This window comes from Saccharomyces eubayanus, chromosome X (assembly GCF_001298625.1).
Source record: "Saccharomyces eubayanus strain FM1318 chromosome X, whole genome shotgun sequence".
NCBI classification, from domain to species: Eukaryota; Fungi; Ascomycota; class Saccharomycetes; order Saccharomycetales; family Saccharomycetaceae; genus Saccharomyces; species Saccharomyces eubayanus.
In genome coordinates, this window is record NC_030985.1 from 372,755 (window position 1) to 388,221 (window position 15,467).

General features: G+C 41.3%; 9 protein-coding genes and 2 non-coding genes across 11 annotated transcripts; 6 read left to right on the forward strand and 5 right to left on the reverse strand.

Annotated features, from left to right (window-relative positions):
* Nucleotides 1–271: 271 nt before the first annotated feature.
* DI49_2983 lies at nt 272–345 on the forward strand. Its single transcript has one exon. It is a non-coding gene; the product is annotated as a tRNA-Val (tRNA).
* A 417-nt stretch (nt 346–762) lies between these two features.
* On the forward strand, nt 763–2,034 carry SNX4 (Snx4p; the record flags this gene model as incomplete). The annotated part of the gene is made up of 1 exon (XM_018366080.1): nt 763–2,034. One exon carries the CDS (start codon nt 763–765, stop codon nt 2,032–2,034), a length of 1,272 nt encoding a protein of 423 aa, XP_018221286.1.
* A 175-nt stretch (nt 2,035–2,209) lies between these two features.
* On the reverse strand, nt 2,210–2,962 carry TAD2 (tRNA(adenine34) deaminase; the record flags this gene model as incomplete). Its single annotated transcript, XM_018366081.1, has 1 exon — nt 2,210–2,962. The coding sequence occupies one exon, from the start codon at nt 2,960–2,962 to the stop codon at nt 2,210–2,212; it is 753 nt and encodes a 250-aa protein (XP_018221287.1).
* Nucleotides 2,963–3,291: 329 nt separating this feature from the next.
* KAR2 (Hsp70 family ATPase KAR2) lies at nt 3,292–5,343 on the forward strand (the record flags this gene model as incomplete). The annotated part of the gene is made up of 1 exon (XM_018366082.1): nt 3,292–5,343. One exon carries the CDS (start codon nt 3,292–3,294, stop codon nt 5,341–5,343), a length of 2,052 nt encoding a protein of 683 aa, XP_018221288.1.
* Nucleotides 5,344–5,807: 464 nt separating this feature from the next.
* On the forward strand, nt 5,808–8,117 carry HCA4 (RNA-dependent ATPase HCA4; the record flags this gene model as incomplete). The annotated part of the gene is made up of 1 exon (XM_018366083.1): nt 5,808–8,117. The coding sequence occupies one exon, from the start codon at nt 5,808–5,810 to the stop codon at nt 8,115–8,117; it is 2,310 nt and encodes a 769-aa protein (XP_018221289.1).
* Nucleotides 8,118–8,325: 208 nt separating this feature from the next.
* Nucleotides 8,326–9,033, reverse strand: BET4 (Rab geranylgeranyltransferase BET4; the record flags this gene model as incomplete). Its single annotated transcript, XM_018366084.1, has 1 exon — nt 8,326–9,033. One exon carries the CDS (start codon nt 9,031–9,033, stop codon nt 8,326–8,328), a length of 708 nt encoding a protein of 235 aa, XP_018221290.1.
* A 582-nt stretch (nt 9,034–9,615) lies between these two features.
* On the forward strand, nt 9,616–10,206 carry MAD2 (spindle checkpoint protein MAD2; the record flags this gene model as incomplete). Its single annotated transcript, XM_018366085.1, has 1 exon — nt 9,616–10,206. The coding sequence occupies one exon, from the start codon at nt 9,616–9,618 to the stop codon at nt 10,204–10,206; it is 591 nt and encodes a 196-aa protein (XP_018221291.1).
* Nucleotides 10,207–10,325: 119 nt separating this feature from the next.
* VPS53 (Vps53p) lies at nt 10,326–12,866 on the reverse strand (the record flags this gene model as incomplete). The annotated part of the gene is made up of 1 exon (XM_018366086.1): nt 10,326–12,866. The coding sequence occupies one exon, from the start codon at nt 12,864–12,866 to the stop codon at nt 10,326–10,328; it is 2,541 nt and encodes an 846-aa protein (XP_018221292.1).
* Nucleotides 12,867–13,025: 159 nt separating this feature from the next.
* Nucleotides 13,026–13,098, reverse strand: DI49_2991. The gene has a single exon. It is a non-coding gene; the product is annotated as a tRNA-Met (tRNA).
* Nucleotides 13,099–13,352: 254 nt separating this feature from the next.
* On the reverse strand, nt 13,353–13,877 carry DI49_2992 (uncharacterized protein; the record flags this gene model as incomplete). Its single annotated transcript, XM_018366087.1, has 1 exon — nt 13,353–13,877. One exon carries the CDS (start codon nt 13,875–13,877, stop codon nt 13,353–13,355), a length of 525 nt encoding a protein of 174 aa, XP_018221293.1.
* Nucleotides 13,878–14,012: 135 nt separating this feature from the next.
* Nucleotides 14,013–15,212, forward strand: RNR2 (ribonucleotide-diphosphate reductase subunit RNR2; the record flags this gene model as incomplete). The annotated part of the gene is made up of 1 exon (XM_018366088.1): nt 14,013–15,212. One exon carries the CDS (start codon nt 14,013–14,015, stop codon nt 15,210–15,212), a length of 1,200 nt encoding a protein of 399 aa, XP_018221294.1.
* Nucleotides 15,213–15,467: the final 255 nt, after the last annotated feature.

Consider the following 15,467-nt stretch of genomic DNA (forward strand, 5'->3'; position numbering starts at 1 on the left):
TGCAGGTGTTTTAGGACGTTCAAAAATGGGTTACCAAAAGAAAGAACATGTACCGAATTTACTTTATTGACCATAGTAGCACTCCTTTTGGGAAATGCTACGATTTCCCTCACTTCTGCAGTGTTCACTGGACCTGAAAAACTCTAGTTCTGGCTTTGAATTACAATTTTTAACGGGTGGTTTCTAGATCTATTTATGGAGGGACATGGAGGACCGACTAGTTGCATATACATGGGGCCATATTTTACACCCAAAAATTTCAATAAAAATTGGTTTCGTGGTCTAGTCGGTTATGGCATCTGCTTAACACGCAGAACGTCCCCAGTTCGATCCTGGGCGAAATCAAATTTTATTTTTACATTTTTGCTCAATTAAATAAAAGCGATTTCTGCACATTAAAGACACTGCCTCAAACCAGCCTGTTCTCGGTGTGTGCTCAAACTCTTTGACACATTTCCTTCGAAGTGGCGGTGTCTATTTCTTACTCCAAATAGTTACCGTCGATACTATTAGTACAAATCCTATTCTGCGCCTATAAGGCTCTTCCGGGTATTCGCGGCCAGCATCGAAAGGGGTGGCAATGCCCAAGAGCGATGTGTAATTAATAACAGAGAAGAACATTGAAAAGGAGAATCAAACCAGGGATTMACGAGATCGGAGCGAGTGATATTTATCAATCAACTTTTGATAGCACTTCAACAGTCCTAATCCTGGTAAGCTCTATTTATTGATATACAGTAGCAGTTGCTTTTTACTGGGGATATGACAGACAAAAGCAGGGAGGACTCAACAACTAAGGCTAAGGACAAAGTCAGAGGGAATCCAGAGAAGCCACCATATTGGTTTGAGATCATTGTTTCTGATCCGCAGAAAAGAACAGGAGACCCGGGCTCTTCATCTGGTTATGTGAGTTATCAAATATCAACAAAGACCAACAACACGTCATTTTATGACAATCGTGGCAACTCAGAATCTATCATTGTCGTTCATAGAAGATACAGTGACTTGCTACTACTTCATGATATTTTACTGAATGAATTTCCCACCTGCATCATCCCACCGTTACCTGATAAAAAGGTTTTTCAATACATAGCAGGCGATAGATTTAGTCAAAGATTTACACAAAAAAGATGCCATAGCTTACAGAATTTCCTAAGAAGGGTATCTTTACATACGGATCTTTCTCAATCAATGGCTTTTAAAACCTTTTTGGTGAGTAAAGACTGGGAATCTCATCGCAAAGTGCTTCAGGATAGTTTACAAGTTAACAAAGATGAAGTCACTGATGCCTTCATGAATGCCTTCAAAACAGTTCACAAGCAAAATGACGAGTTCACAGAGATAAGAGAAAAAAGCGATAAACTAGATCGAACTGTAACGAAAATCGATAAACTATTTCATAAAGTTGTAAAGAAAAATGATTCGATGTCTGAAGATTATACTAAGCTGGGAACCAACTTGCAGGAACTACAAGAACTAGTCACAGGTGAAAATGAGGAACTTGCTGAGAAATTGAAGATTTTCAACGAAGGGGTAACACAATTGTCCTACGGTTTACAAGACCTTACAAAATATCTAGATTACGAGTACATTGTTGATTTGAAAGACCTCGAACACTACATCGATAGTATGCGACAACTGATCAAACTGAAGGACCAAAAACAAATAGACTACGAAGAGCTGAGTGATTATCTAACAAGGTCAATAAAGGAAAAAAATAATTTAATCTCTGGTTATGGTGGAAGTAATTTTTTTGCTAATAAATTAGAGGAATTAGCAGGCATAAATCAGGAAGCTTCACGCAGAGAAAAAATCAATAAATTAGAAAGCAAGATAACATCCTTAACGGGCGAATTAGAGAATGCCAAAAAGGTAGCAGACGGATTTGAACAAGAATGTTTGAAGGAAATAGACCATTTTGAAAACGTGAAAACCAAAGAAATCAAGGAATCTCTTGGATCACTAGCAGACCATCATATCGAATTTTACGAAAGAATTCTAGAAGCATGGGAAAAAGTTGATGACAGTTTATGATCGTACTTTTATTGTTTTCTACCACATCCATAATCACTACTACTTCCACTGATAATAAAAAAATAATAATAAAACAATGATAATGCTATGCTGTTGATTATATTTATAAAAAACCAAATAAATAAATATCTTTATATATGTTTTTTCCTCTTATGATGTGCTGATTTTGCATATGTTAAACTCTAGATTTCTTGTGCACATTTAATTTGAAGGATTCGCACTGGCTATCCAGTTTCTCAATAATATTATCGTGATGAGATTCAATCAAGTCCCAATCTACATTATCACCAAGCAAATCAGCCCCATTTTCGTAATACGCCTTGTAGTCTTCGCCAAAATTTGCTATGAATGACTCTTTGTCAATATACTTCGACCATTCCATCGGTGGAAACGTGTTCTTATCCAGTACTCTATCACTCTTCGATCGTGGCTTGGGAGCTCTTTGATTTTGTCTTACATAAAAATACCTCAGCAGCATTATGGCTTCTCTTCGCAAGATCCCGGGTACACTTTCGTAGCCTGTTGCAGCATTCCCCCGAGGCGCAAGAGTACACGTATCATGATTTACCGGCAAGACAGTACCATTACCGCCGAACCTCTCGTTACCACAACCAAACACCACTTTCCCAATTCCCAATTGCTTAAGGGCAGACGCACACATTATACATGGTTCTACAGTCACGTACAGAGTAATGTCTTTGAACACGTCAACGACTCCGCGGGACCCCAGCATCCCCTTAATTTGGTCGATTCCCATGAATTCAGCGTGGGCCACCCCAGTCAAGGACCTGTTCGTATCGTTCATGCCGTAGGCCATTAGTTGTCCAGTTGGTGTATGTACGAAGATGCAAGCTACCGGCGTTTCGTCGTGATCGAGTGCGTACCTGGCCAAACGGACCGCAGTCTTCATATGCTCGACATGCTGCATAGTGCGTTGTAGTCTATGCTTTGTACGTAGCCGCCAGAGGCCTCACAAGCCAACCGTAGATCTCTTTTGAACTCATCATCCATCAAAAATCTGACGTGTTAGCTGAAACTTTTGGTTTTGATGGAACATTCTGGAAATTTTCACCCGGCGCGGCTCCCCGAGAAACTGGACAGCGTGTCGAAAATACTGCTTTTTTATATAAAAGACACGAAAAGGGTTTTCTGAAAGATATAAATAAGCAGGTTAATCGCTGACCATTGGTGTAATATATTTTAAATCTTCATATCCTCCAAGAATAGTCTCAAGGAAAAGAGCGTATACTACATACCATGTTTTTCAACAGATTAAACGCCGGCAAGTTGCTGGTACCACTAACCGTGGTCCTGTATGCACTTTTCGTGGTGATATTACCTTTACAGAATTCTGTTCATTCCTCGAATGTCTTGGTTAAAGGTGCTGATGATGTCGAAAACTATGGAACCGTTATTGGTATCGATTTGGGTACCACTTATTCCTGTGTTGCTGTTATGAAGAACGGTAAGACTGAAATTCTTGCCAATGAACAAGGTAATAGAATAACTCCATCTTACGTGGCTTTTACCGACGACGAAAGGTTGATTGGTGATGCTGCAAAGAACCAAGTCGCCGCTAACCCACAAAACACCATTTTCGACATTAAGAGATTGATTGGTTTGAAATACAATGACAGATCTGTTCAAAAAGATATTAAGCATTTGCCATTCAATGTGGTTAACAAAGATGGCAAACCAGCCGTTGAAGTCGCTGTTAAAGGTGAAAAGAAAGTCTTCACTCCAGAGGAAATTTCTGGTATGATCTTGGGTAAAATGAAACAAATTGCTGAGGATTACTTGGGCACTAAGGTTACACACGCAGTTGTTACTGTTCCAGCTTACTTCAATGACGCTCAAAGACAGGCTACCAAGGATGCTGGTATCATTGCTGGTTTGAATGTTTTGAGAATTGTTAATGAACCAACTGCAGCCGCCATTGCCTACGGTTTAGATAAATCTGACAAAGAACATCAAATCATCGTCTATGACTTAGGTGGTGGTACTTTCGATGTCTCCTTATTGTCTATTGAAAATGGTGTTTTCGAAGTTCAAGCCACTTCCGGTGATACCCATTTGGGTGGTGAAGATTTCGATTACAAGATCGTTCGTCAATTGTTGAAAGCTTTCAAGAAGAAGCATGGTATTGATGTTTCCGATAACAAGAAGGCTTTAGCAAAATTGAAGAGAGAAGCTGAAAAGGCTAAACGTGCTTTATCCAGTCAAATGTCCACTCGTATCGAAATCGATTCTTTCGTTGATGGTATTGATTTGAGTGAAACTTTAACTAGAGCTAAATTTGAAGAATTAAACTTGGATCTTTTCAGAAAGACTTTGAAACCTGTTGAAAAAGTTTTGGAAGATTCCGGTTTGGAAAAGAAGGATGTCGATGATATTGTCTTGGTTGGTGGTTCTACTAGAATTCCAAAGGTCCAACAATTATTAGAATCTTTCTTTGATGGTAAGAAGGCCTCTAAGGGTATTAACCCAGATGAAGCCGTTGCATTCGGTGCCGCTGTTCAAGCAGGTGTCTTGTCTGGTGAAGAAGGTGTCGAAGATATTGTTTTGTTGGATGTTAACGCTTTGACTCTTGGTATCGAAACCACTGGTGGTGTCATGACTCCATTGATCAAGAGAAACACTGCTATTCCAACCAAGAAATCTCAAATTTTCTCTACTGCCGTTGACAACCAACCAACTGTTATGATCAAGGTTTACGAAGGTGAAAGAGCCATGTCTAAGGACAACAATCTATTAGGTAAGTTTGAATTGACTGGTATCCCACCAGCACCAAGAGGTGTCCCACAGATTGAAGTCACATTTGCCCTAGACGCTAATGGTATCTTAAAGGTTTCTGCCACTGATAAGGGTACCGGTAAATCTGAATCCATCACAATCACTAACGATAAAGGCAGATTAACTCAAGACGAAATAGACAGAATGGTAGAAGAAGCTGAAAAATTTGCCTCCGAAGACGCTTCTATCAAGGCCAAGGTCGAAGCCAGAAACAAGTTGGAAAACTACGCCCACTCTTTGAAGAACCAAGTCAACGGTGATTTGGGTGAAAAGCTAGAAGAAGAAGACAAGGAAACATTATTAGATGCTTCTAACGACGTTTTGGAATGGTTAGATGACAACTTCGAAACCGCCATGGCCGAAGACTTCGATGAAAAGTTTGACTCCCTATCAAAGGTTGCTTATCCAATTACCTCTAAGTTGTACGGTAACGCTGATGGCTCTGCTGCTGGTGATTATGACGACGATGAAGATGAAGATGACGATGGTGATTATTTCGAACATGATGAATTGTAGATATGATTATAAATTATTTTTGCTGCTAAAAGTTCCAACGATCATCAACTCATTGGCTTGCATGTTTTTTTAAAAAATAACAAACTGTGCATGGCTAATTCAAATTTCGAGCTTTAAACAAGTTTTGAAGAAAAATAATATAAAGTATATACGTGAATATATGCATTTTTAAGTTATAAAAATAAAGAAAATAATACAAAGGTTTATTAAAGATAAGAAGAAGTATGACCAGACGTTCTGAATGATTGGAAGTTGTGGATATATGTATCTGTGTATGTGCTGCTGTTGATTACATTGTTACCTTTGTTAGCGAAGATCGCTTACCCTGAAAGTGCTTTTTTTTTTCTTATTCCGAAAATTTTTCACTGAAAAGTAAAAAGGCTTTAAAGCTCATCTCATCTCATCTCATCGATTAAGACATTCTAGTAAAAAGCAGTCAAAAAGCTCGAAAAGCAAATACCCAGATGGCCAAAAAAAATAGACTAAACACTTCTCAAAGAAAGTCTCTACGTCAAAAGGAAGACGAATACATTGAAAATTTGAAGACTAAAATCGATGAATATGACCCTAAGATAACTACCGCCAAATTTTTTAAAGACCTACCTATTAGTGAGCCCACTTTAAAAGGTTTGAGAGAATCATCCTTTATGAAACTTACCGAAATCCAAGCAGATTCCATTCCAGTATCTTTACAAGGTCACGATATACTAGCAGCCGCAAAGACAGGTTCTGGTAAGACGCTAGCTTTCTTAATTCCAGTCATCGAAAGACTATATCGCGAGAAATGGACTGAATTCGACGGTTTGGGTGCACTCATTATCTCTCCTACCAGAGAGTTAGCTATGCAAATATACGAAGTTTTGACCAAAATTGGTAGTCATACTTCATTTTCAGCTGGTTTAGTTATTGGTGGTAAAGACGTCAAATTTGAACTAGAAAGAATATCCAGAATCAACATTCTTATTGGTACACCCGGTCGTATCTTACAACATTTGGATCAAGCCGTAGGTTTGAACACCTCCAATTTACAAATGCTTGTCCTTGACGAGGCTGATAGATGTTTGGATATGGGATTCAAAAAAACCCTAGATGCTATCGTAAGCAATTTGTCCCCATCTAGGCAAACTCTTTTATTTTCTGCAACTCAGTCTCAGTCCGTTGCAGATTTGGCTAGGCTATCCTTGACGGACTATAAAACTGTTGGGACAAGTGACGTTATGGACGGATCAGATAACGCAGGACCATCCACTCCAGAAACTTTACAGCAGTCCTACATCGAGGTGCCCTTGGCAGATAAACTGGATACTCTTTTCAGTTTCATCAAATCGCATCTGAAAAGCAAAATGATTGTTTTCTTATCAAGTTCCAAACAAGTGCATTTTGTTTATGAAACATTTAGAAAAATGCAGCCAGGTATCTCTTTGATGCATTTACACGGTAGACAAAAACAACGTGCGAGAACAGAAACTTTAGATAAATTTAACCGTGCTCAACAGGTCTGTCTTTTTGCTACAGATGTCGTCGCCAGAGGTATCGATTTTCCTGCGGTTGAATGGGTTGTCCAAAATGATTGCCCAGAAGATGTAGACACATACATCCATAGAGTTGGTAGATGTGCCCGTTATGGTAAAAAGGGTAAATCGTTAATTATGTTGACTCCACAAGAACAAGAAGCGTTCCTAAAAAGATTACAAGCCAGGAAGATTGAGCCCAGTAGACTAAACATAAAACAATCGAAGAAGAAATCTATCAAGCCGCAATTACAATCATTGTTATTTAAGGACCCAGAACTGAAATATCTGGGACAAAAGGCATTTATTTCATACGTGAGATCCATCTATGTACAAAAAGATAAAGAAGTTTTCAAATTCGATGACTTGCCAACAGAGGAGTTTGCCTATTCGCTTGGTTTACCGGGTGCTCCAAAGATCAAAATGAAGGGTATGAAGACCATTGAACAAGCAAAAGAAAGAAAGAATGCTCCCAGACAGCTTGCATTTTTATCAAAGGCAAACGACGATGGTGACGTAATAGAAGATAAATCTAAACAGCCAAGAACAAAATACGATAAAATGTTTGAACGTAAAAATCAAACCATTCTAAGTGAACATTATCTAAATATAACGAAGGCCCAAGCACAAGAGGATGAGGACGATGATTTTATCTCCGTCAAGCGTACAAATCATGAAATAAATGAAGCTGAACTGCCAGCCCTTACTCTTCCCTCTTCAAGGAGAGCCCAAAAGAAAGCGCTTTCTAAAAAGGCATCCATATCTTCCAAAGGTAACGCTAGTAAAGTGGTATTTGATGATGACGGTGAAGCTCATCCAGTTTACGAACTAGAAGGCGAAGAGGAATTTCACAAGAAGGGTGATGCAGAAATCCAAAAGACAGAATACTTGAGTAAAGAATCTGCAGTAATGGCTGATATCGATGGTATCGATAAACAAGTGGCTAAGGAAAAGAAACAAGAAAAGAAAAGAAAGAGGTTGGAAGCTATAAGAAGAGAGATGGAGGCCACAATGGAAGAGGAACATTCTGGAGATGAAGGCGAAGGGGCATCAGTAGCATACTTAGGAACAGGTAACTTAAGTGATGACATGCACGATGATGATATGTCTGAATCAGAAGGCCATTTGAAGAAGAAAGCTAGAACTGTTGATTACTCACACGGTAAGAAACAATCTAATTCGGCCGATGATATTATTGAAGTGGAAGAACCACAAACTTTGGAAGATTTAGAATCTTTGACAGCTAAGTTGATTCAAGGTTAAAATTTTTTGCATTGTCAAGTTTATAGAATTTAAAATTTGTATACATTAACAACTCTCAACGTTTGCTATATATTTTTCATTCAAGCCATAAATCAGTAACTAAAAGAAGAAAATTATGCAGGTATATAAGTACACCTTTTGAGAAAGGTTGAGAAACCCGTTTAGACCGGATTGCCTTTTGTCACGTATATGTTAATGTATGCGTTGCTCACCTGTGGTTCTTCAAAAGACTTTGGTATCTATTTTTTCTTAACGGGTCCGCATCCATCAATTGAACCAAGTATGCTTCTGAGTTTTTTTCCGTGAAAGCTCCATTCTCTTCCAATATGTCTTCTAGGACTAACAACATCTTTAAACACCATATATTTTGCTTTCCAGAGAATTCGATTTCATCATTATTGATTAACAAGATGTTTTCTCTTAGTTCCTTTAGCATTTTGACGTACTCCTGTTTGTCCAAAGTTTTACAAACGATGTCGTTTTTAATGAACCATTTAATGTAAAACCACACGGATTGGTCTTCAGCGTCTGTAAACATGGCGTTGATGATATAAGAGACTTCTGTCTGGATGTACTCCTTTTGGTTGTCAATCTCGCCCTTTTGAAACATCCTGCTAATTATTTGCACTCTTTGGTGCCATGCGGAATAATTCGAGATATTACTGTTAATCTTTGTAGTCGTGTATTCAAACTCTTCCTTATCAAGACTGCTATTAGTAATCTCTTCAATATTACCAACAACTATTCTACGATAGTGCCAGCCATGGTAGTTCCTTGCATCCAGTTCAAGTAGCTTATTTACGACTGCGAGCTCAGTCTGCCAGATCATGGACGAATTTGTAGGGTAGTGCTTCAAAACCCAAAGTCTGTGATTCCATATCCAGTAAACTTTGGGGTAGTGCTTTAATTGCATCATTACGAACGCTAGTTCCTCATCCCAAAAGGAAACTTCCAGCTCAGAGCTTGAATTGCTTATGATATCTCTCCTATAATTCCAAATAGCGTTAAACTCAGGATTTCTTTCTAACAGTTCAGAAGTTTTCTTCAAAGCATCAGTAGAATAGACCTTTTCATCCCTCAAATTCAAAACATTGTCAGTTAAGTGCCTATAATCAAATATTTTCTTCTCGTCTTGGACTCTCTTTTGCCTCAGCAGTTCCTTGGTCCATTCTTTTCTCTTAATGCCATGCTAATTAGTGTGGCAAATACAAAACAAATACCCAGCAGTCAGTAAAAAAGGATTCATAATATGCGCAGTAACCAGATTTCAAGACTCACATACCATTTTGTTCTACAGCTCCAGTATATAAAAGTCAAATTTATTGTAGTAATATAACGTGTATACGTATTGTTTTTTTGCCTCTATTTTTGTATATTTACCTTTGACTTGATCTCACATTTCAAGAGTAAAAACTCGCCCCGAAGAATAAACGATAATTGATAATTCTATGCAAGTGTTTGAAAGCTATTGTAGAGGGACCGCAGGTAGCGTATTTAAATGTCACAGTCAATATCGCTGAAGGGTTCAACAAGGACAGTTACGGAATTTTTCGAATATAGTATCAATTCCATTTTGTATCAAAGAGGCGTATATCCAGCAGAGGATTTTGTAACGGTAAAGAAGTACGATTTAACACTACTAAAGACACACGATGATGAGCTGAAGGATTACATTCGGAAAATTCTCTTGCAAGTCCACAGATGGCTTCTAGGTGGCAAATGCAATCAGTTGGTATTGTGCGTTGTGGACAAGGATGAAGGTGAAGTAGTGGAAAGGTGGTCCTTTGACGTGCAACATTTCCCAAGCAATGACCAAGTTCAAGAGGATAACGTGGATCTGAGTACAACGCAGACACAAATCAGAGCTTTGATCAGGCAAATCACCTCGAGCGTTACCTTTCTACCGGAGCTGACAAAAGAGGGTGGGTACACTTTTACAGTACTAGCGTACACAGATGCGGATGCTAAAGTTCCGTTAGAATGGGCAGACTCCGACAGTAAAGAAATACCTGATGGTGAAATAGTCCAGTTCAAAACCTTTTCCACAAACGATCATAAAGTTGGCGCACAGGTAAGCTATAAGTACTAGTGAAAGAGAAACACACTTAAGTAAAGACGAAAGTCTATGAACGTCTCGATCTTAATACTAAAGAATATAGATTTATGAAGGTATTATTTTAAGTAACTGATCTATAAATTGTTTCGTGTTCAAGCTCCTCTGTTGAAAAACCTGGAATTGGAAACAAAGTCCTTAACGCTCAAACTCTGCTTTTTTTGTTCCTCTTTAGGTTGTTGTACTTGCGGAGTGGACACTATTCTTTTCATCACAGGAGGTGATATTTTTAAATCTTGTCTCACAAATTTAGACCAAGCCGGATCTTGAATCCTTGACAGGTTATTCTCGAATTGACCCAGAAGTGCCTTATCCCATTTAAAAACGAAAAGATCACGGGTTCCCTCCGGCTTACTGCCTTCTTCGGTATTATCAGTTTCCAGGTTGAATGCACTCCACAGTTTTCTCCACAATGCCAGGTCCCATGGAATACCCTTCAAGGCAAGAATAAAAGACCATACTGCTGGATCAGCGTTGTTGTTTGTTAATTGAGAGTATGTCTCGTAATAGTCGTCAGCAGAGTCCAGAGGCGCCACCAGTAGCTTGATGAACTTTAGTAGTTGGTCTATGTTGCTATCCACGTGTCTTTTAACTCTCTTGTAAGAGGTATTCTCTCGCAAATCAGAATCATTATTGACATTTTCTGGCAGGGTATGGAAAATTTCCTTTAGTAGCTCCAGATCAAGAAGCAGTTGCTCTCCGATATTGATGACGGTCTTGGTCTCGAATTTCCTCTTGCTACTTGCCAAAGAAAAGGGCGGGATCGGTTGCAAAAGGCGGATGATGCAACTTGAGAAGTTATTGGTGACAATATCAACCACGTTGTCCAGGAAGTTCCACTTGTAGACGTCTCTGTTGAATTGTGATAAGATGAATGCCAAAATGGATGGTTGTTTATTGGATGCGTCAGTTGCCATTGAGGGCGATACTTTCAATACGGATTTGAGAGTCACCATGTATCTGCTATAGTCTTCTATCATAGCGTTAGACCAGTCGTTGTTGTTGAACTCCCTCCATACGAAATTCAGGTCCAATGGTATGACACGGTTCAGTAGAAAGGAGGTTCCCTTGGCTAGTAGGTCATCGTATATGTTCTTGGTTCTCGCAAAAGTGCTTGCAAGCTTTTCAGGATCACTGCTGAACTCAGACAGCTTCTCCTCCAGCTGGTCTATTGTAGTGGCGCAATAGTCCGCCGTGTTGATCAACAAGACGGTGTATCTGGCAGCCTCTTGCTTGTCCTGCACTTCGATGGTTTCGGGCAGAAGCAGGGGAAGAAGGATCTTCTGCGAGTACGTTTGCAGCCACTTGCTGAAAAAATTTGCCAGTGAGGTCAGTATCCCATCATTGGCGTTGTTGTCGATTAGTTCCAAGGTCTGGGTCAGTACAGAACGGTAGGTTCGGAAGAGATCTGCACTGGACGGTAACACGAGAGATTCCGCGTCGCTGGAGGGGAATTTCGGTTCGCTCAAGTAAGAGAGGAATTTTTTGTCCATCATTTGGTTTTGGTGGGACACCCACAGGGTCAAATAGGGTTCAAAACAGGAACTCAGCTTGGACTCTTTTATTTTTTTGGAGAACCGCACGTCGACGTACTTCTCGAAGTCCAGGGTCGATTGCAACGCGGCCATGAACAAGTCTATCGAGGGGTTTTTGTCTTTGAATTCCCGCTTCAACAGTATTTGAAGGTCCCTATGCGTGGTGAGGTAGAAGGAGGTCGTCAGTCTGACGGGCATCTCCCAGTCCTTCGGGAAGTAGTCTGCGAACTTCGCATTAAAGTTGTTCAGGATTTTTTTGAAATAGATGTACCGCCTAGACAAGTTTTCCAAGGACCCGGCCTCGTCGTCCAGCCTGAAGATCTCGTTCATCTCGAACAACAGCTTGGCCAAACACCAGTCTATCATCTGGGTCTTTGTGCTTGAGTCGCAGTCGAGCAACTCGCAAGCGCCCTCGCGCAACTCAGTGCTGAGGGCCGTGTCCTGCTCGGGGAGGCCGCTACTCGAAAACAGCGCGTTGTAGTTCTGTTTGATCCTGGACAAGGTGTCAGCCTTCAGTCTTGATATGGAGCTGAGCAGAAAGTTTATCTCGTCCAGGGACTTGTAAGAGACGAACGTGTTTTCCGCTAGCGAACACATTATCTTGTACGGCGAAGCCATCTTCTTGAACGAGCCTTGCGAGAGCAACTCGTTGGATTGGATGTAGCTGTCCGTGAGTATTTTCAGGTTCTGGAAAAGCGTCATGGAGTGGGTGAGGTTTTTCTTGGCGATGTCCAGGTACGAGATGCCTTCCGTCAAGTTTGAAATTGTCAATTCAGTGGAAGAGGAGACATCTTGAGTTTCCTTGAAGTCTCGAAAGACCTTTCGCAAAGCAGCCTGCGTTTCCGAGGAGTCGCCAAGACCGGTGCTTATGCTGTTTTCCTCCTTAAGAATGTCTTCCTGCAGCTGCTGCTTGTAGTTTCTGGTGACATTTATCAATTCGTCTATGTTGTTTAGGGATTCCTTCGAAAAAAGTATACTAGTGATATCTTCCAAGGGGTCGTAATCTATGGTACTCGCCAGCATTGTCGCTTCACGGCAGCTTCTTTCCGAGTAAAACGATGCGTGTTCAAAAATACGGGGCCACCTTTGTCCCAAAACCATGTAAAACCATGTAAAACCGTCCAAACCTTTTTTCCTATATGTTCCAAGTAGAGGGAAAGAAAAAGTAAAAAGTAGAAACCAAGAAAAACAAAAAGTACATGCGTAGTAGTACAAGTACGCGTGTGGAATTGTGAAGAAAACAAAAATAAAACAAAAAACTGCTCCAGGGGAGGTTCGAACTCTCGACCTTCAGATTATGAGACTGACGCTCTGCCGACTGAGCTACTGAAGCAGGTATTTCTTGTCTACGTTAGGCGGCAGCGGTGACCAGGTTGAGACGCCCGCTGCCGCGGCAGCGGGCGTCTCAACCAGTGCACCGCAGACCCGTCTTTCATATCGCTATCGCAACGGGCGCGGGCAAAAAGCCAATCTGGAGCGGTGCCTGTCTCGTTCCTCGCGCCCGCGTCCAGACGTGTTCTGCACAGGAAGCCGCCGTCAAACACGAAGCACACACTGTTTACGCCTTTGCGATGGCAATGCACGCACTCACACACACTCACACACACACTCCCACCTGTTTACCCCTGCTCGCGGCCTTCCACTATCCCGAGAGCTTTCGTGTTTTGTTGACGCGACCGGTGCGGAATCCGGAGCAACCGACTGCCGCTTTGGGGAACTGCCCAGCCCGCGCGCAATCGCCATGGCAACCACCACGCACGCACGCCCCACCACCCACACCCCGCCGCGCACCCGCGCACAATGCCACCCGTTGCCACAGAGACCGCTTCGTAGCCTGAAAACCGCGTAGCGTGTTGTTGCTACTGACAAAAGAAAAATTTTCTTAGCAAAGCAGCGGAAGAAGGAAGCACGCCAGATAGCACCGCACCGCACCGCACCGTACCCTTGGAAACTCTCGAAACGAAGCAGATGCGAAAGAGCGAGGCGAGGCGAGGAGACGAAGCGAAGCGAGAGGAGACGAGACGAGACGAGAGGGAACAGAGAAGAGAATAGAGAATATAATAAAAGATTCGTGCGTATATATAGCAGTAGTGTTTGCACTTTAAGTATCATCCTTTCGTTGTTTGGACATCTATTGTTTTTTTTGTTTTTCTTATTGTTTTCCTTTTTATTATTATTATTATTATTATTATTCTACTCAATCCAATCCAATCCATCCCAACTCCAAACCCACACTCATATTATATTATGCCTAAAGAGACTCCATCCAAAGCTGCTGCCAATGCCTTGTCCGACTTGGAAATCAAAGATTCCAAGTCGAATCTTAACAAGGACCTGCAAACATTGAGGGAAGAGAACAAGCAAAAAATCGATGTGCTAAAGGAAAAGTTCAGCAAGGACGCTGAAAACCACAAGGCTTATTTGAAGTCGCACGAAGTGCATCGTCACAAGCTGAAGGAGATGGAAAAGGATGAGCCATTGTTGAACGAAGACAAGGAAAGAACCGTCTTGTTCCCCATCCAGTACCACGAGATCTGGCAATCGTACAAGCGTGCCGAGGCCTCTTTCTGGACTGCCGAGGAAATCGATTTGTCCAAGGATATCCATGACTGGAACAACAGAATGAACGAAAACGAAAGGTTCTTCATCTCAAGAGTCCTTGCCTTCTTCGCCGCCTCCGACGGTATTGTCAACGAAAACTTGGTCGAGAATTTCTCCACCGAGGTCCAGATCCCGGAAGCCAAGAGTTTCTACGGTTTCCAAATCGCTATCGAAAACATTCATTCCGAAACCTACTCCTTGTTGATCGATACCTACATCAAGGATCCAAAGGAAAGTGAATTCTTGTTCAACGCCATCGACACCATCCCAGAAATTTGCGAGAAGGCCGAATGGGCCCTTAGATGGATCCAAGACGCAGACGCGCTGTTCGGTGAAAGACTAGTCGCCTTCGCCTCCATCGAAGGTGTTTTCTTCTCCGGGTCCTTCGCCTCCATCTTCTGGTTGAAGAAGAGAGGTATGATGCCCGGGTTGACCTTCTCCAACGAGTTGATCTGCAGAGACGAAGGTTTGCACACCGACTTTGCCTGTTTGTTGTTCGCCCATTTGAAGAACAAGCCGGACCCAGCCATCGTCGAGAAAATCGTCACCGAGGCCGTCGAGATCGAACAAAGATACTTCCTAGACGCCTTGCCAGTCGCCTTGCTAGGTATGAATGCCGACTTGATGAACCAGTACGTCGAGTTCGTCGCAGACAGACTGTTGGTCGCCTTCGGTAACAAGAAGTACTACAAGGTCGACAACCCCTTCGATTTCATGGAAAACATTTCCTTGGCCGGTAAGACCAACTTCTTCGAAAAGAGAGTCTCCGACTACCAAAAGGCCGGTGTCATGTCCAAGTCCACCAACCAAGAAGCCGGTGCGTTCACCTTCAACGAAGACTTTTAAGACGTCTTTTCCCCGCAAAAAAAATTAATCTTTTGTCACCCCGTTTCTACGCCTCGTCAGCCTTCCGCACCTCGTATTTATATCTATACACATACTGAATTATATAATCTTCTTTATATTGATTTTAAGGTATTACCAAACGAAAACGAGCTTCTCTGATCGATGGCCACTTTTTTGCAAAAAAGGAAGGCAACGGAAAAAAAAAATTGAGAATTGAAAAAAAAAAAAAAAAAAAAAAAAAAAAAAAAAAAAAAA